This window comes from Triturus cristatus, chromosome 5_1 (assembly GCF_964204655.1).
Source record: "Triturus cristatus chromosome 5_1, aTriCri1.1, whole genome shotgun sequence".
Taxonomy (NCBI): domain Eukaryota; kingdom Metazoa; phylum Chordata; class Amphibia; order Caudata; family Salamandridae; genus Triturus; species Triturus cristatus.
The window spans coordinates 803,238,713-803,258,465 of NC_140587.1; the positions used below are offsets into that span (position 1 = coordinate 803,238,713).

Here is a 19,753-nt window from a genome sequence, read left to right on the forward strand (position 1 = left end):
GCTGCCATTCAATGAGGCCCTCACTGACGTTCTGCATGGCACCTGGTCCAAGCCCTCCACAGTCCCTCCTGTGGATAGGAACGTTGCCAGGCGCCACCGCCCTGCTCCGGGTGACCCCAGTTTTCTGTCCCAACACCCCACCCCCGAGAGTCTGGTTATCCAGGCCTCTACCTCCCAATCCTCCTTCCCGTCCGCTCCTCCGAACCGGGATTCCAAGAGACTGGAACAGTTTGGCAAGAAGCTTTTCTCTTCGCTCAGTTTGGTCCTGCGGTCTTTGAACACCGCCTGTCTCTTGGACCGTTATTCCCACTCTCTGTGGGATGCGGTGGAGGACGTGCTGCCTCTGTGCCCGGAGGAGGCCCGGGCGTGGCTTTCCTCGGCCCTGGCCGATGGGAGAGATGCAGCGCGCCATGCAATCCGATGTGGACTCGACACTACGGACTCGCTGGGTAGGGCGATTTCTACCACGGTGGCGCTTCGACGTCACGCCTGGCTGCGGTCCACGTCTTTTTCAGGGGATGTCCAGAGCACCCTCATGGACATGCCTTTTGATGGCGCTCGCCTTTTTGGTGACAAAGCGGACAGTGCGCTGGCTCGCTTCAAGGACTCCCGGGCTACGGCCACGTTCTTGGGCCTCTCGGCCCCGCAGCCACAACCTTCCGCTTTTCGCTCCTTTCGTGGCCAAGGAAGGGGCACCTCCTCACGTCCGCCTAGCCACCGGCCGCAGAACCAGCCTGCACGCGGACGTGGTTTCCGCCGAGGCGGTACCGGAGGAAGACGCGGTCAGTCCACATCCACCCCGGCAGCATCCGCCTCAAAGCCTTCCTAGTCCGTGCTTTCAGGCCCATTCCACGCCAGTGGGCGGCAGAGTTCGCCATCACCTGCTCCACTGGCGTTCCATCACGTCGGACAGGTGGGTGCTGCAAATCGTCCGAAGGGGCTACTCCCTCCCCTTCGAGACGACCCCTCCAGCCATGCCACCGCAGCATCACCGTATCTCGGGGGATCATTTGAATCTTCTCCACGAGGAGGTTTCGGCCCTCCCGTCGAGCGCGTTCCGAGCCCAGAAGTAGGTCGTGGTTGTTATTCCCACTACTTTCTGGTTCCCAAGAAGGGCAAAGGGGGCCTACGCCCTATCTTGGACCTCCGGAACGTCAATGCCTTCCTCCGGAAGGAACGGTTCAAAATGTTGACTTTGGCTCAGGTTCTAGCTGCCCTCGACCCTGGAGACTGGATGGTAGCGTTGGACTTGCAGGACGCATATTTCCACATCCCCGTCCTGCCGGCCCACCGGCGGTACCTGCGGTTCACGGTGGGTCAGGAGCACTTTCAGTTCACCGTGCTCCCCTTCGGCCTTACCAGTGCCCCTCGGGTGTTCACGAAAGTGATGGCGGTGGTCGCAGCTCATCTGCGCAGATCAGGGGTTCCAGTCTTCCCCTATCTCGAAGACTGGTTGTTGAAGGCGGGCTCGCCCCAGGCAGTCTTCTCCCACCTCCAGACTACGGCGGATCTCCTGCATTTGCTGGGGTTTTCCATCAACGTGCCGAAGTCACACCTGAGCCCCTCTCAGAAGCTCCTCTTCATTGGAGCGGTTCTCGATTCGGCGCAGTTCCGGGTCCATCCACCGGAGCAGCGGGTCCGGGATATACAGGCCCTGATTCCCATCTTTCGTCCTCTATCCTGGGTTTCGGTCAGGCTAGTGTTGCGGCTTCTGGGGCTGATGGCCTCCTGCATCCTACTAGTGCATCACGCCAGGCGGCGCATGCGGGCTCTGCAGTGGGACCTGAAGTTTCAGTGGGCCCAGCATCACGGCAACCTGTCCGACCATGTCTTGATCTCGGAGGGCACTGCACAGCAGTTGCAGTGGTGGCTCACGGACCGCGATTGGGTCACGGGCAAGAGCCTCTCCCTACCCCTACCGGAGCATGTCGTAGTGACGGATGCGTCCCTCCTGGGATGGGGTGGCCATATGGGAGAGGCGGAGATCAGAGGCCTCTGGTCTCCGGCGGAGTGTCGCCTCCACATCAACTTGTTGGAGCTGCGAGCGATCCGGCTTGCACTGAAAGCCTTCCTTCCCTCTGTCCGGGGAAGTGTCGTGCAGGTATTCACGGACAACACCACCGCCATGTGGTATTGCAACAAACAGGGCGGGGTGGGGTCGTGGACCTTTTGTCAGGAGGCTCTGCGCCTCTGGACATGGCTGGAACACCAGGGCGTTACCCTGGTGGTTCAACATCTGGCGGGCTCTCTGAACGCCAGAGCAGACGGACTCAGCCGCCGGTGCATGATGGATCACGAATGGCGTCTGAACTCCGAGGTGGCGCAAGGTCTCTTTCAGCAGTGGGGAGAGCCTTGGTTAGATCTATTCGCCACCGACGAGAACGCGCAATGTCAGCAGTTCTGCGCATTGGAATTTCCAAGGCGGCACTCGCTCGGCGACGCTTTTCGTCGCGAGTGGAGTTGCGGTCTGTTGTACGCCTTTCCGCCTATACCACTTCTGCCCAGAGTGCTGAAGAAGATCAGGCACGACCGGGCCCAAGTCATCTTGGTGGCTCCGGATTGGGCACGAAGGTACTGGTATCCCGAGCTACTCAGTTTGTTGACCGATCCTCCGATACGTCTGCCCCTTCGGGAGGATCTTCTGTCGCAGCAGCAGGGGACGGTCCTCCACCCGAACCTGTCCAGCCTCCACCTCCATGCGTGGAGATTGAGCGGCGGCAGTTGATGCCATTTGACTTGCCTCCTGAAGTCTGTGATATCATTCTGGCAGCCAGGCGTCCCTCCACAAAGACGGTATACGCCTGCCGGTGGAACAAATTTGTGGCATGGTGCACAGCAAAGGCTGTGGATCCCCTCCCCGCCCCTCTTTCTGAGGTTCTCCTCTTTCTTCTTTCTTTGGCCCGGCAGGGCTCTGCCCTGGGCACCTTGAAAGGTTATCTTGCTGCTCTCTCTGCCTTCTTACGGCTTCCAGATCAGCCCTCTCTTTTCAAGTCCCCTGTAGTGTCACGCTTTCTTAAAGGCATTACTCACACGTTCCTTCCTGTCCCTTTCGTAATGCCTCAGTGGGACTTGAATCTTGTCTTGACATTCCTGATGTGCGCTCCCTTTGAGCCTCTTCACAATTGTCCTCTTCGTCTTCTCACTCTTAAGACTGCTTTCCTGGTAGCCATCACCTCGGCTAGACGGGTGAGTGAGCTCCAGGCTCTATCGTCCAAGCCTCCTTTCCTATCTGTTCATCCGGACAAGGTTGTCCTTCGGCCTCGTCCTTCCTTTCTTCCGAAAGTGGTGACCCCCTTTCATCTTGGGCAATCTGTCACCTTGCCCACCTTCTTTCCGCCTCCGCATCCTTCCAAAGAGGAAGAGCGGCTCCACCGTCTGGACCCAAAACGTGCGCTCTCCTTTTATTTGGACCGCACTAAACAGTTCCGAGTGGACGACCAGCTTTTCGTTGGCTACGTGGGTGCAAAGAAGGGAAAAGCTGTACACAAACGGACCATCTCCCGGTGGGTCGTTTTGTGTATAAAAATCTGTTATTCCTTGGCAAAAAAGGAACCGCCTGCTGGGCTGCGCGCCCATTCTACTCGGGCCACAGCGGCTACTACTGCTTTGGGACGGGAGTCCCTTTGCAGGACATCTGTCAGGCGGCAACGTGGGCTTCACTGCACACGTTTGCCAGGCATTATTGCCTGGACAGCCAAGTCCGGAGGCATGGCTTCTTTGGCCGTTCTGTCCTCCAGGACTTTCTGGTGTGATCTTGGTTCGCAGACCCACCACCGGGGATGGTATTGCTTGGGTATCTATTCTAAGGTGAGGAATCTAACTAACGTGTTTCTTTCAGATGAACAAGTTACTTACCTTCGGTAACGATGTATCTGTAAGAAACATTAGTTAGTTAGATTCCTCACCGACCCACCCATCCTTCCCGTTCTGCGAACTGACATCTAGGGTTAAGGCTATCCCTTTCAGGGCCCTAGAAGTTTTTGGCACCAGTGTCGGTCTCTTGCATGGCTCTGCGTTCCTGGCGCGGAAGGATATGTACAAGAACTGACGTCAGCGCGCGAGGGCGGCGTCTAAGTACTCCGACGACGTCATTCTGGCGCACGGCGCCAACGACGGACGCGGAGCCGCAGACGACGCCTAGCGACGCGCAAGGGGTATTGCTGACGAAAAATCTTCCGGATCCAGTCTGACGCCTGGGGATATTCTAAGGTGAGGAATCTAACTAACTAATGTTTCTTACAGATACATCGTTACCGAAGGTAAGTAACTTGTTCTACTCACCCCAAGGAAGGGACCTATTGGTCCCAACCCGCACCCCCTGTAAACGCCCCTAAATATATTATTTAGGGCCACCCTGAGCTTTGCATCCTCAGACTGAAGAAGAAGAAAGAAGGACCAAATAGCCATGCTGAAGGAGGAAAAAGAGGCTGACAAATGCTTTGGCCTGTCCTGACTTCGACCTGCTCCCAGCGAAATCCTGGCTTGTCCAGCAGCCATCCAGAACCCAGGGAACCTGCCCTGCCTTCACCAAACGGGCTCTGTCTCCCATGAGCAGCAGATTTGCTCAAACCAAAGACTCCCAACACATCCCGAATGCAGCCGAATCTGCGCTTCTGTACCCAAAGCCCACGGGCCGATTTAGAGTATACCATGAGGAGGTCTCCCCAGCGATCCTGACCTGGGATCTGGTGATCCCTGATCTGCCTCGACCTTCTACCCGACACCTGCAGCCTCAAGCTCAGGGGTCCCCCGACCTCGACCGGAGCTGGTAAGCAAACCAGATTCCCAGACACCCCTGCACCTGATGCTCCACGGCCTTGGGTGGCCCAACCAATGGTGTCCAGGCATCCCTCAACAATCTAACTTACCTCTCTTGCCGGTGGTAGCCCTCAGGAAACCTCATTGTCCGATCCTGCAGCATTTCTTCCAAACAAGAGATCTCCATTGGAAACAACAGCGCTCCCGACGATTTTTTGGCACCCTGCATCCGCCTGCCTCCGTGCTGCTGATGGTGCAGCTGTGGTGCTGATTGTTGACCCCTGCACTGCTGATCCTAATCCCAGGAGCTTTGCTCCCACAACCAAGTGGCCTGCTCGTAAGCAGCCCCTAATCAACGGCCCCCTAGCCCCATTGGCTAACATTGGGCCCCTGCACTCTGCCACCCTGGTGCCGCTGGTGGTGCTATCAAGTGCCTCCTTGAGCCTTGAGGAACCTTGGCTCTAACCCCAAATAGCTATTCTTGTAGGTCATTTATTTACCTGCAAAACGATAACTCTTTTCTCCCATAAGAGTCCATATTATGATTTTTCTCTAAAAATGTTGTAAGTGTTGAACTGACTTTAGTATGGAATCCAAAGTAACTTTGATTTGAACCTAAAACTGTCATACTTAGCTGTGTTTTTTGAGATCCACGGTGTGATATGTAGGCATATCACCCAGAGTAGTCAAAGTAACTGAAATGTAACACAAAAATAATCTAACGCAATTTCTATGTATTTTGAACTGTTTTGAAAGCAAATACAAACCTTTAACGATTCCAATTTCAACTACAATTGCATTCCTTGCATTTAAAAGCACATTTTACCTACCTGTTGCAAGTTCTGCTTCGTTCTGGAAATCAAACATAAGTATACCTTTTTTATACTTACCAGTCTGCTCTGGATTCAGTCTCTGAGTGTGTGCCATCAGTTCTTGTCTCAGTGAATATAATAACAAATAACAAAAAAATGAATGTGTCTCCTCATGTAACGTAACTGGTGCTATGTAAAGCGCTCTGATACCTGATTGAATTCGGGTAAAGTTTGCGCTATATAAAACTCTACAAAAACAAAAAATGCTTAACACACCTCCTGATAAGCCTAACTGCTCGACCACACTACCACAAAGAGAGCGGTTAGTGATTGTCTAATTTAGCCTCTTCCATACCTCTGGGGATCCACTGGACTCTGTGCACACTATACCTTACTTTGGTATAGTATATGCAGAGCCAGCTTCCTACACTATGGGATTTGGTTGCGGAAGTGCTGCGGATGGTCCTGGAGGAGGCCCATGCCAAACTCTCTCAGGCAGGTGCAGATGGGTGGGATGTAGCCAAGTTCACCATCCGATGTGGACTTGGAACAACCGACTCGCTGGGCAGAGCGATTTGATAATCGGTGGCCTTGTGGTCCAGCCCTGGCTGAAAACATCTGGCTTTTCTGTGGCTGTCCAAACTTCTCAAAAAAACATGCCCTTTTGTGGCTCCCACCTTTTTGGATACAAGGTGGATTTAGCACTGGGGCACTTCAAGGAAAAGAGGGCTACGGCCAGGTCCTTGAGCTTGTCTATGGCCCCTCACTAACCCCAATCTGCCTTCTGCCCTTTTTGTGGCCACCGAAGGGGTCTCCACCCGTGCCCACACCCTTCCAGCCATCAAGGCCAGCAGGCGAGGGTCCCAAAGAACATGTGGGAACGGCAGTCAGGACAGTCCTCCACTCCCCGCCCCAACAGTCCACCACTCCACTCCCCAAGAAGAGGATGCCTCCAAGCCTCTTTAGTACGCCTTTGGATCATCATGAGCATCCATTGGGAGGCAGGATACGTCATCACCTCCCCCACTTGTGTGGTCAGACCCTTTGGAACTCCAGATAGTCCAAAAGGGCTACGTTCCCCTTTGTGACAACCCTGCCACCCATGCCACCTGCTTTCGATCGGCCACCAGAGGACCGTCTCTCCTTGCTCTGTCAAAAGGTGCAGGTTCTATTGTCCAAAGGAGATTTAGAAAGGGTGCCTTCATCACAAGTAGGTAGTGGTTGTTATTCCTGCTACTTTCTGGTGACAAGGAATGATGGAGGGCTTTGTCCAATCTTGGATCTGCGCCGTCTCAAACTCTTCTTGAGAAAGGACAAGTTCAAAATGGTCACGTTTGACCAGGTTTTGTCTGCCCTGTTCCCTGGAGACTTGGATGGTAGCATTTGACTTCCAAAGCACATATTTCCACATCCTTGTCCTGCTGGCCCACATATGCACTTTCAGTTTACTCTGCTACCTTTCGACCTTAAAATGGTCCCTCTGGTGTTCACCAAGGTGATGGTGGTGGTTGCAGGTTCATCTGCGGAGGTCTGGGACTTCAGTCTTTCCCTACCTCCACGACTGGCTGTTGAAGGCGAACTTGCCCCAGGCAGTTGTGACCCACCTTCATACTATGGCAAAACTCCTCCACTTGTTAGGGTTTACTATCAACATGCCGAAGTCTCACCCAACTTCCTCTCGAACGCCCCCTTTCATCGGAGATGTTCTGGACACAGTGCAGTTTTGAGCCTATCCTCCTGAACATCAGGATATTCATGCTATGGTTCAAATCTTTCAGACTCTGTCCTGGATTTCAGTGAGACTGACTCTGAGGCTGTTGGACCTCATGGCATCTTGCATCCTGCTGGTGACACTTGCCTGCTATCATATGCGGGCTCTGAAGTGCAGCATCAGGGAAATCTCTCTGACATGCTCAAGAACTCGGACGGACCTGCAATTTGCCCATTCAGTCATGCAGGACTTTTTAGTGTGAAATTGTTTTGCAGACACACCTCCGTGGAGGTATTGCTTGGGTATCTATTCTTAGTTAAGTCGTCTGCAGCTCGAAGTCTCTATCAGATGACCAAGCTACTTACCTTCTTTTCTGGTAGGAACTATATATTTGCAGGTTCCGCACTCATCCTCCAATCCTCCCGCTCTGCGGCATGTCTCTTCGCCTTAATATACTCTTAGATTTTACACTCAGTGTAATGTGACTATGTGTTTTTGAAGAGGAAATAGTCTCGAAAGAAACTGATATCAGCTTTCCGGGGTGGCCACAATATACTCCATACAACACTTCTGACAAAAGATGCTGACAAGAAGCCGATCAAGGCCATCTACTGGCGCAGCAGAGGCTCTGTTCAAGATTAGGTGAGGAATCTGCAGTTAGATAAGAACTGAAAGAGACACGTTAGTGATAGATTCCTTACCTTAGAATATCCCTAGGCGTCAGACTGGATCCGGAAAGTTTTTTCGTCAGCAGTACCCCTGCGCATTGGTAGGTGGCTTTGTGCGGCTCCGCCTCCATCGCTGGCATCGTATGCGCCGAGATGACGTCACGGGACTACTTAGGCGCCACCCATGCGCGCTGACGTCAGTTCTGTTTTTTTTCCGCGCCAGCAAGCGCAGATCTGGTTTGAGCACGTACCCTAGTCACTTTTTGACTAACTTTTTGAGACATTTGTCTCTACTTCTTTTGAGTCTTTGACTCCTGGTGCCACGTAGGGATGCCTGGGTTTAAATCCTGCCGGTCCTGTCTCCGTACGATGTCGGTGGCCGACCCCCATGGCGTCTGTCTCTACTGTCAGGAGCGCGACCATGACTCCCGGTCATGTTCCGACTGTCTGGCCATGGCTCCGAAGGCTTTGCGTGAGCGGTCCCGAAAGCTGCTGGAGGCCACGCAGTCTTCTCCGCGCCGTACGAGGTCCACGGGTCGCTCGAGGGACCGACCGTGGAGCCATCATCAATGTTCCTCGGGGTCAAAGTCTTCACCCTCGGAATCGGGTAAGAGACATCACACGTCAGTCTCCGGACACGGACGAGGGGGCCAGGGGTCCTTCCCCTGTGGCTCCGTTGAAGCCTGGGAGTCTCGCAGCCTACCGGCCCTATCCGGGTCCGTCGGCGACTCCAGCCCAGGTGCAGGAGTTGCTTGCCGCCATGAACCGCCTTATCAGGCCTGGGGCTCCCGCCGGCGCGACTTTGGGCCCCGCGGTCCCTATTGAGGGCCCTTGTTTGTCAACGGCTCCGCCGTCGGCTCCGGCGCCGTAAAGTCCTCCGCCGGCGCCTCCTGCGGCTCCGTTGCCGGCGCCGCCATGGGTTCCGTTCATCCCACCTCCACTCTTGCCCGATTTTCCGGGCAATTTTGCTCCGGCTTGGGACCCTAATTGGGACATGGATCAGCGCTGACCGGCGCCGGATCCCGGCGCCGTTGGAGCATTTGTTTTTCCCTGTGCCTCCCCCGCCATCTGTGCCTCGGGCCGTGGACGAGGGGGATGACTGGGAGGGATCGGAGGACCCTCTTGCACGGCAGTGCGAGTCTGAACATGAGTGGGCGGAGGACTCGGAGGATGCAGGTGGCCTTGACCTCTCCTCTGAGCCTAGTTTTGCATCTCCTCCCGCTGTCATAGAGGAGGGCGCCACATATACTGTGGTGCTCCGTAGAGCAGCTGAGGCCCTCCCAAGACGAACCTCCTTACTGAAGTGCTTCAGCCAGCGGCAAGTTCTATGGAACCTCTGCTTCCGTATAATGAGGCCTTGACGGATGTTTTGATGAGCACCTGGTCTAGGCCAGCCACAGGGGTTCCTGTGGATAAGAACATGGCCAGGCGTCATCGCCCGGCACCGGGTGACTCGGCCTTTTTGACAAATCATCCCACTCCGGAGAGCCTGGTCATTCAGGGCTTTACTTCCCAAAGTGCGTTCCCTACTGCCGCGCCGGATAAAGGAATCGAAAAATCCGGAGCAGGTTGGCTAGAAGTTATTTTTCTCTGCCAGCTTGGGGCTGTGGTCAGTCAACACCGCATGCCTCTTGGGTCGCTACTCTAATGCTGTGTGGGACACAGTGGCGCAGACACTGCACAAGTGCTAGGAAGAGGTTCGGGCTATGCTTTTCCAAGCTGTTGCGGAGGGGAAGGATGTCGCTAAGTTCGCCATTCGGTGTGGGCTGGACACCGCCGATTCTTTAGGGAGAGCGATCTCCACGACAGTGGCCCTGCATCGCCATGCCTGGCTGCGGTCCACTGGGTTTTCGGGGGACGTCCAGAGTTCCTTCATGGACATGCCCTTTGATGGTACTCGCCTGTTTGGCGATAAGGCAGACAGTGCGCTGGAGCGTTTCAAGGACTCTCGGGCTACGGCCAAGTCCTTTGGTCTCTCTACCACACACACGGCCACATCTACCTTTCGTGTCCACGGAAGGGACGCCCCAGCATGCTCGTTCAGCCAGAAGCCTGCGCAGAACCAGACTCAGCACAGGTGGGTGCTGCAAATCGTCCGGAGGGGTTACTCCCTCCCCTTCGAGTCTACCCCCCTACCATGCCACCTCCGTTCCACCGCATGTCGGGGGATCACTTTGTGCTTCTCCAACAGAAAGTCACGGCCCTCCTGGCCAAGGGGGCCATCGAGCGCGTTCCTGTGCCACAAGTAGGACGTGATTGTTATTCCCACTACTTTCTGGTCCCCAAGAAGGACAAAGGGGGCCTGCACCCCATCTTGGACCTAAGGAACGTCAATCGCTTCCTTCGGAAGGAGAAGTTCAAGATGTTGACTCTGGCTCACGTTTTGGCTGCCCTCGACCCTAGAGACTGAATGGTAGCGTTGGACTTGCAGGACGCATATTTTCACATTCCTGTCCTGCTGGACCACCGGCGTTGCCTGCGGTTCACGGTAGGTCAGGAGCATTTTCAGTTTGCCATGCTCCCCTTCGGCCTTACCAGCGCCCCTCGAGTGTTCACGAAAGTGATGGCGGTGGTCGCAGCTCATCTGCGCAGGTCAGGGGTGTCAGTCTTCCCCTACCTCGACGACTGGTTGTTGAAGGCGGGCTCGCCCCACGCAGTCATCACCCACCTTCAGACTACGGCCGACCTCCTGCATTTTCTGAGGTTCTCCATCAATGTGCCAAAGTCACACCTGAGTCCCCCTCAGACGCTTCCCTTCATCGGAGGGGTTCTGGATTTGACTCAATTTCAGGTTCATCCTCCCGAGCAGCGAGTCTGGGGTATTCAGGCTATGATTCCGATCTCTCAGCCTCTATCCCGGGTTTCAGTCAGGATGACCCTCCGGCTCCTGGGCCTGATGGCCTCCAGCATCCTGCTAGTGCAACATGCCAGATGGCATATGCAGGCTCTGCAGTGGGACCTGAAGTTCCAGTGGGCACAGCATCAGGCCAATCTGTCCGATCATGTCCAGATCTCGGAGGGCATGGCATGACAATTGCAGTGGTTGCTCACGAATCGCGATTGGGTCAATGGCAGATCCTTCTCCCTTCCCCAACCGGAGCACACAGTAGTGACGGATGCGTCCCTCCTGGGATGGAGCGGCCACATGGGCGAGGCGGAGATAAGAGGCCTCTGGTCTCCGGCGGAGTCCCGGCTGCACATCAACCTTCTGGAGCTCCGTGCGATCCGACTTGCACTGAAGGCATTCACGAACAACAACACCGCCATGTGGTACTGCAACAGGTCGGGGTGGGGTCGTGGACCCTATGTCAGGAGGCTCTGCGCCTCTGGCTATGGCTGAAACATCAAAGCATTACCTTGGTGGTTCAACACCTGGCAGGTTCTCTGAACACCAGGGCAGACAAACTCAGCCGCCGGTGCCTGATGGATCACGAATGGTGTCTGCACTCGGACGTGGCTTAATGTCTCTTTCTGCAGTGGGGAGAGCCTTGGTTAGATCTATTCGCCACCGAAGAGAACGCGCAATGTCATCAGTTCTTTGCGTTGGAATTTCCAGGGCGGCACTCGCTCGGCGACGCTTTTTGTTGCGATCTGTTGTATTCCTTTCTGCCTATACCACTTCTGCCCTGTGTGCTGAAGAAGATTCGGCGCGACCGGGCCAAGTCATCCTTGTGGCTCTGGATTGGGCAGGAAGATATTGGTATCCCGAGCTACTCAGCATGGCGATCGATACCCCGACTGCCTCTTCAGGAGGACCTTCTGTCGCAGCAGCAGGGGACGGTCCTCCACCCGAACCTGTCCAGCCTCCACCTCATGCGTGGATATTGAGCGGCGACAGTTGACAGCTTTCGATCTTCCTCCCGAAGTCTGTGATGTCATTCTGGCAGCCAGGCGTCCCTCCACTAAAACGGTGTACGCCTGCAGGTGGAACAAATTTGTGGCATGGTGCACAGCAAAGGCTGTGGATCCCCTTTCTGCCCCTCTTTCTGAGGTTCTTAGGTTCCTTCTATCCTTAACCCAGCTGGGCTCTGCTCTGGGCACTATCAAAGGTTATCTTTCGGCCATCTCCGCCTTTCTACGGCTTCCAGATCAGCCTTCTCTTTTTAAGTCCCCGGTTATTAACCGTTTTCTCAAAGGCATTACACACGTTTCCTCCTGTGCCTTTCATAATCCCTCAATGGGACTTAAATCTAGTTTTGACTTATCTGATGTGCACTCCCTTTGAGCCCCTTCATAACTGTCCTTTACGTCTTCTCACTCTAAAGACGGCTTTCCTGGTAGCTATCACTTCTGCCAGAAGAGTGAGTGAGCTCCAGGTTCTTTCTTCTAAACCTCCTTTTCTTTCTGTTCATCCGGACAAGGTGGTTTTAAGGACCCGTCCCTCTTTCTTGCCAAAGGTTGTCACGCCCTTCCACATTGGGCAGACCATCACTTTGCCCACCTTCTTTCCGCCTCCGCATCCTTCAAAAGAGGAAGAGCGGCTCCACCGTCTGGACCCAAAACGTGCGCTCTCGTTCTATCTGAAGCGCACACAACAGTTCCAGGTGGATGACCAACTCTTTGTTGGCTATGTGGGTGCCAAAAAAGGTCGGGCCGTGCACAAACGAACCATCTCTCGGGGGGTCGTTCTGTGCATCAAAGCATGTTACTCGTTGGCTAAGAAGGAGTCTTCTCTGGGGCTGCGTGCCCATTCTACCAGGGCGACGGCGGCCACTACTACCTTGCGACGCGGCGTTCCCTTGCAGGACATTTGTCAGGCAGCTACGTGGGCTTCGCTGCACACGTTTACCAAGCATTACTGCCTTGACAGTCAAGTCCGGAGAGACGGCTTCTTTGGCTGTGACTTTCTGGTGTAATCTTATTCGCAGACCCACCATCGGTGTTGGTATTGCTGGGGCATCTATTCTAAGGTAAGGAATCGATCACTAACATGTCTCTTTCAGATGCACAAGTTACTACTTGTGTAACGATATATCTGCAAGAGACATTAGTTAGTGATAGATTCCTTACCGCCCCACCCATCCTCCCTGTTCGGCGAACTGATTTCTAGGGTTAAGGTCATCACTTTCAGGGCCCTAGTTTCATGGCACCAGTGGTCAATTTCTGGCATGGTTCTGCGTTCCTGTTGCGGAATGCCATGTACAGACCTGACGTCAACGCACATGGTTGGCGCCTAAGTAGTCTCCGTGACGTCATCACGGTGCATACAATGCCAGCGACGGACGCGGAGCCGCACAACGCCACCTACCGACGCTCAGGGGTATTCCTGACAAAAAAACTTTCCGGGTTCCAGTCTGACGCCTGGGTATATTGTAAGGTAAGGAATCTATCACTAACTAATGTCTCTTACAGTTATATCGTTACACAAGTGTTAGCTTGTGCTTCTGTACCAGAAAAAGCGTTACCAATGGTAAGAAGCTTATTTCCTGCTTTCTGCACCAATTCTGTCTGTTTCCTATTGAGGCATCACTGTTGATGTACACGCTTTCTGCCTCCTGTTTTTCAGGTTTTCTGCTTTGTCACCTTTAGTTCCATGCTTTATTGTGTGGTTTAGTTTTTTGGTTATTTTGGAATAATGTTCTTTTAGGAGGCCTGGAAGATACATTTATCTTTTTGTTAAGATTGCAACATTGATTTTTTTTCAATTGTTTCTGCACACTTTGATGTATGATTAACAATTCTGTTGTCATGTTTGTATGTCGGTGGTGAAAGTGCTCTAACTTTCATGGTGACTAAAATTGAATTAGTGAATGATCTGACACACAGCTGTGGTTGCAGGGTCCAATTACTTCCATACTACATACAAGAGGTTGAGTGTGTGACATGCTTCGTGTGTGAGACCACTGACTAGTTGTCTGAAGTCAGGGGAGTTCAGGTTTTCAACAAGATCTGCCTTTTGCTTGTCTATCTGTTTTTTTAAACTTTTTTTCTGGTTTGTTGCAACTTTGGTAATTATGTTTGAAAATGTGCATTTTTCTGCACACATCATTTTGCTTCACTTTGGCTCTGTTATCATGTTTTTCTAAAATAGTCGAGACCATTTAATTAACCTTAATTAAACTTGTGTGCATTATTAAAAGTATGTTTTTTTTATTATTAGGGATAGATTAATACCGGATAGAGTGGATCGATACAACATCCAGTTTGTCCTTGCAGTTGACAAAACAAATTCGCTATACAGTCAGCAGGTTTGTTTCAGTTTGTTATGATAGAGTGCCATAAGACCAAACTTCCCTGTTTTGAAAAAGTTTTTTCATGCTGCTGGTATTTATTTTTGCTTTCATAATCTAAATTCTATTTACAGTGTTGCATAAAAAGAGGTCAGGGTCCGGAGTCTTAAACTTGAGATGACGACTTCTAAACCTGTATCTAATGGTTCTAGACACAGAGTGTGCACACTGCCCTTCTCCTGGAATTTTAGTTCAGCCCCACATTTATACTGGTGCGTCCAGCCTCCTTTCCTCCAGACTTGTTGGTTGCTTAGTCAGGCTTATATTACTAATGCATTTTCCCTTGTCGAAAGCACACAAACAGATAAGGCAAGGGTCATATGTTGCCCAACTATATCTATGCCCTATCCTCTACCTCACATACTTGCATCAAAATCTCCAGGCACTCTCTAGTTGTAGCCAGGGCATTCTGGTCAGTCTTAGATTCTTGACTTGTAATTCATTTTAGGTGCAATATGACTCTAGTCATGACTCCGCCTGTCCAAGAAGTGACGTCACCGGCCTACATAGGTCTACCTTGCATTCTGGCTCCACAGTGGATCCAGATGATTTTTCAGCATAGCCCCTGGCTGCGTTTCGCAGCTACACTCCGGTTTGAAAGTGACGGCAGGAGCTGCATATATACTCACGAAAACACATTGACATTCCTTTCTTTCCGTGCCTTTGTGCACCAGTCTGGAGCTATCTCCTAACTTTTTCTCATCAGTGGACAAGATTTTCTCAAATGTCTTCCAACAGTATGCAAGGGAACATGTATCCCCGGAAAACTGCCAGGTTTAAACGTTTTAGGGATTGTCGCAAGCAAGCATGTGAGACAGATCCCCACAAGGTGTGACTCTAATGTGTCTGGACCACGACACTAAGTCTTGCTAGAGTGTGGCCTGATGCTCCCGAAGGTGATATTAGATCCCAAAGCCAAGCTATACATTGTTGAACACTGCAGGAAGTTGCATAAAACTCGCTCCGGCTTGAGTTGGAGAGCACTGACCCATTCCCACTCTCAGATCCTTTCCCATGACGGGTCGTTGTAACGGTCCGGTTTTCAGTTAAATCAAACTCCAAAAAGAAACACAAGAAGTCAAGTGGGCCCAGTCCCAGCCTTGTTACTCTCCTTCTGAGTAGTTGTGTGGATGTCAAGGTGCCCCTCTTTCTTAGTCCCTCACCCTTATGTCTCAGTTGAACCAGCTGCATCTCAATTTTTTTCAGGATCATCAGTGACGCCACAACAGATTGAAGTATTTAAGGAGGCTGTGTATTGCATCCTTGGCACCTTGCCAGCTCCCTCTGGTGTGACCTTGGGTTCCAGGTACCAGCGGAGACCTCTGGTCAGGTCCACCCTCAGTGCCTTCGGTGCCTTCTGAACCCGCTTAAATGTCCTCTCCAACTCTAAAGCAAACTCCACATCCAGCGCTACCATCCATGCTGGTGTATACCCCATCAGCACCAGAGGAGGACGCTGATCCGGTTGTCCTGTTAAACTTTGGAACAGTTATGATGTGCCCGGCCCCAATTCATTCTAACTCTGATAAAAAAGAGAGTACCTTTGCCTCGGAACAATCTTTCAGTGCTCCAACAACTTTTGGGATTGGACCCAGACCGGAGTAATCCAGCTTCTGATGAAGATGGGGATGAATTTCCACAGCAATATTACAATTGCAATTATTTATTTAGATCTTCAAGAAGCCAGTGGATTGGACTGTTGGATGTCACCCGGCCCTTCAACGGTAGAGACAACCTCATTCAATGTAGATATAAAACGTGCAGCAGAAGTCCTGGACTTACAATTACAGTCTGTTGATGTGAAAGCCAAAACCTCACTGAAGTCAGCGAGCTTCATTCAGCCTTTGTCATCCAAGCCTCCATACTTGAACATCTACCCAGACAAACTGGTGGTTTGTTCGAACAAGAGCTTCCTTTCTACCGAAAGTGGTCTCCCCCCCCCCCCCCCCCTTCATATAGGCCAATCCACCATTGCACTTCCTATTTTTATGCTCCGCCACATTCCTTTAAAGAAGAGGAGCCCTTGCTGCTATTCAACGAAGCCCTGACTGGGATCCTTCTGGACACTTAGGCTAATCCCAGTACATGCCCGTTTGTAAACAGGTAGCACAATGCCCCAGACCTGCTCCAGATGACCATGGTCCTACGGAAGGACAAATTCAAGTTGCTCATTTTGGCCAGGTTTTGCATGCATTGGATTCAGGAGACTGGATGATTGCACTGGACATGCAGGATGCTTATTTCGATGTCCTGTCCTGCAATTCAAGTTCGGCCATAAGCAGTTTCAGTTCACCATGCTCTCTTTCAGCCTCACGAGTGCCCCTTGGGTGTTCACAGTGAGGGCGGTGGTCACAGCATACCTTTTGGAGGTAGGGTGTATCAGCCTTTCTCCTACCTATGACAGTCTTTTGAATGGAGGCTCACCACACTCAGGCATATCACTACTGGGTTTGTGATGCCATTTGTGGGAAGTGGAAATCAGAGGTCTTCAGCAGAGTTGTGGGCCATTCACTTGGTGATGAAAGCCTTCCTGCCACCCATCAAGGGTAGTCTGGTTCAGCTCCTCAAGGGCAACACCACTGTATTGTGGTATTGCAACAAGGAGGGCAGTTTAGAATCCTGAGCTCGGGGCCTCTGGAACTGGCTGACACGTCATAGAATGTCACTATCTTAAAGAGACACGTTAGTGATAGATTCCTTACCTTAGAATATTCCCCAGGCGTCAGTCTGGATCCGGAAAGTTTTCTGCTTAGCAGTACCCCTGTGCGCCAGTAGGTGGCGCCGTGCGGCTCCGCGTCCGTCACTGGCGGCATACACGCCAGGACGACGTCATGGAGGCTACTTAGGCGCTGACGTCAGTTCTTTTTTTTTTTTTGCGCCGAAAGCGCAGATCCGGATTGAGCACATATGTCCGTCAATTTTTGACCACTTTTTGAGACTTTTTTGTCTTCTCCCCTGATGCACGTAGGATGCCCGGCATTAAGTCTTGCAAGTCGTGCCACCGTAATATGGCGGTGGCGGGCCCCCATGATGTCTGCCTCTACTGCCTGGAGACCGACCACGACTCCCGGGATTGTCGGGACTGCCATGCCATGGCCCCGAAGGCATTGCGGGAGCGGTGCCAGAAGTTGCTGGAGGTCCGGCACTCCTCTCGCCGCTGCTCCGGGTCTAGGGGCCGTTCGCGGGACCACAGCGTTGCTCCTCGGACTCTAAGTCATCACCTTCAGATTCCGGTAAGTGATGCCATAAGAAGAAGTCGAAGAAGTGTGTTCGCTCTCCGACATCCCCCTGTCGCTCCCCGGAGGCGGACGTGGGGGACAGGGACTCTGCCCCTGAGGCTCCTCCGGAGCCTGGGAGTCCTGCGGCCTACCCGTTCTAATCGGGTCCGTCGGCGACTCCCGAACAGCGGCAGAAGTTTCTTGCTGCCTTGGACCGCCTGTTTAGGCCTCGGGCTCACGCCTCCTGGCCCCGCGGCCCCATGTCCAGATCCTGTTGACCCAACGGCACCGCTTCCGGCGCCAGCCACGGAACCACTGGATCCAGCGCCCGCGGCTCCGGACCCAGCGCCACAAGGTGCGATGCCGCTGACTCCGGCCCCTGCGCCGCCCCTGGCTCTGCCACAGGCACCGCACTGGGTTTCGTTCATCCCGCCCCTGCCTCCGTTCTCGGACCATTTCGTTCCGACCTGGGATCCTCATTGGGTTGGGGCTCCGGTTCGGCCCCGGCCGGTGCCGTTCCTGGCGCCGCTCCCGACGCCGCTGGCCCCCTCTCCGGCTCCGGTTCTGCCGCCGCGACCGGGTCCTTCTACCCCGGAGCCGGATGAAGACTGGGACGGATCCGAGGACCCCCTTGTGCGGCAGTGTGACTCCGAGCAGGATTGGGTGGATGACCTTAAAGACGCGGGTGAACTTGATGTGTCTTCTGACCCGGGTTTACCTCGCCTCCGCCTACTATGGAGGAGGGCGCTTCCTACACTATGGTGCTGCGTCGAGCCGCGGAGGCTCTCCACCTCGACCTCCCTACGGTGGCCCTTACGGAGGTGATCCAGACGGTGTCTACATCGTCGGAGCCCCTGCTCCCTTTCAATGAGGCCCTTACCGAAGTCCTCTTGGGTACTTGGTTGCGTCCGGCCTCGGGGGCGCCGGTGGATAAGAACGTCGCTAGGCGTCATCGCCTGGCGCCTGGTGATCCCGCCTTCTTGACCACTCACCCCACGCCTGAGAGCCTGGTCATTCAGGCCTCGACATCGCAGAGTGCCTTTCCCTCGGCTCCGCCGGACAAGGACTCTAAGAGGCTGGACCAATATGGCAAGAGGTTGTTTTCCTCAGCCAGTTTGGGGTTGAGATCGATTAATACCACCTGCTTATTGGGCCGTTACTCCCACGCAGTGTGGGATTCGGTGATGGAGATTCTGCCTCAGTGCTCTTAGGTGGTCCAGGCTGTCCTTTCCCAAGCAATTGCGGAGGGCAAGGATGCGTCGAAGTTTTCCACGACGGTGGTTGCGGCACCACGCCTGGTTGCGTTCCACTGGCTTCTCACTCGATGTCCAGAGCTCGCTCATGGACATGCCCTTCAATGGCTCCCGCCTCTTTGGTGATAAGGCTGACAATGCCCTGGAGCGCTTTCTAGCCTCTCGTGCCAAGGCCAATTCTTTGGGTCTTTCCTCGAAAACTCCTGCCACGACAGGGTTTCGTTACTTTCGTGGCCAGGGCAGGGGTACCCAGGCGCGCTCTTCTAGCAAGCCTGTGCAGAACCAGCCTCGGCGAGGCCGCAGATGTGGGTTCCGTAGGGGCGGGTCAGGTAACCAGCGTGCGGGGCAGTCCACTTCCACCCCTGCTGCTTCCACCTCAAAACTTTCCTAATCCGAGCTTCCGGGGACACCCCACGCCAGTGGGTGGCAGGGTTCACCTTCACTTTCACCACTGGCGCGAAATTAAGTCAGACAAGTAGGTGCTGCAGATAATCTGCCAAGGTTACTTGCTCCCCTTTCTGTCCTCCCCTCCAGCCATGCCACCTCGGTACCACCGCATGTCGGGGGATCATTTGGCTCTTCTCCGTCAGGAAGTCACAGCCCTCCAGGCCAAGGGGGCCATCGAGTACGTTCCCGATGAGGAAGTGGGGGGTTGCTATTCCCACTACTTCCTGGTCCCCAAGTAGGACAAGGGGGGCCTGCGCCCCATCTTGGACCTCCAGGACGTAAATTGCTTCCTCCGGAAGGAGAAGTTCAAGATGCTGACTCTAGCTCAGGTCCTGTCTGCCCTGGACCCTGGAGACTGGATGGTAGCGTTGGACTTGCAGGACGCTTGTTTTCACATTCCCGTCCTGCCGGCCCACCGGCGTTACCTGCGGTTCATGGTAGGCCAGGAGCATTTTCAGTTTGCCGTGCTCCCCTTCGGCCTTACAAGCACCCCTCGGGTGTTCAAGAAGGTGATGGCGGTGGTCGCAGCTCATCTGCGCAGGTCAGGGGTGTCAGTCTTCCCCTACCTCGACCACTGGCTGTTGAAGGCTGCTTCACCCCAGGCAGTTGTCTCCCACCTCCAGACAACGGCCAATCTCCTGCATCTGCTCGGGTTC

The 19,753-nt window shown here is 53.6% G+C and overlaps 1 protein-coding gene across 1 annotated transcript in view; it reads left to right on the forward strand.

Annotated features, from left to right (window-relative positions):
- SMCHD1 (structural maintenance of chromosomes flexible hinge domain containing 1) overlaps window positions 1-19,753 on the forward strand; it is a 1,955,900-nt gene that overhangs the window by 1,251,271 nt on the left and 684,876 nt on the right. The window contains exon 35 of the mRNA XM_085605822.1: window positions 14,050-14,137. Coding sequence (XP_085461948.1) covers window positions 14,050-14,137 — 88 coding nt within the window. The remainder of the gene's footprint in view (window positions 1-14,049; window positions 14,138-19,753) is intronic.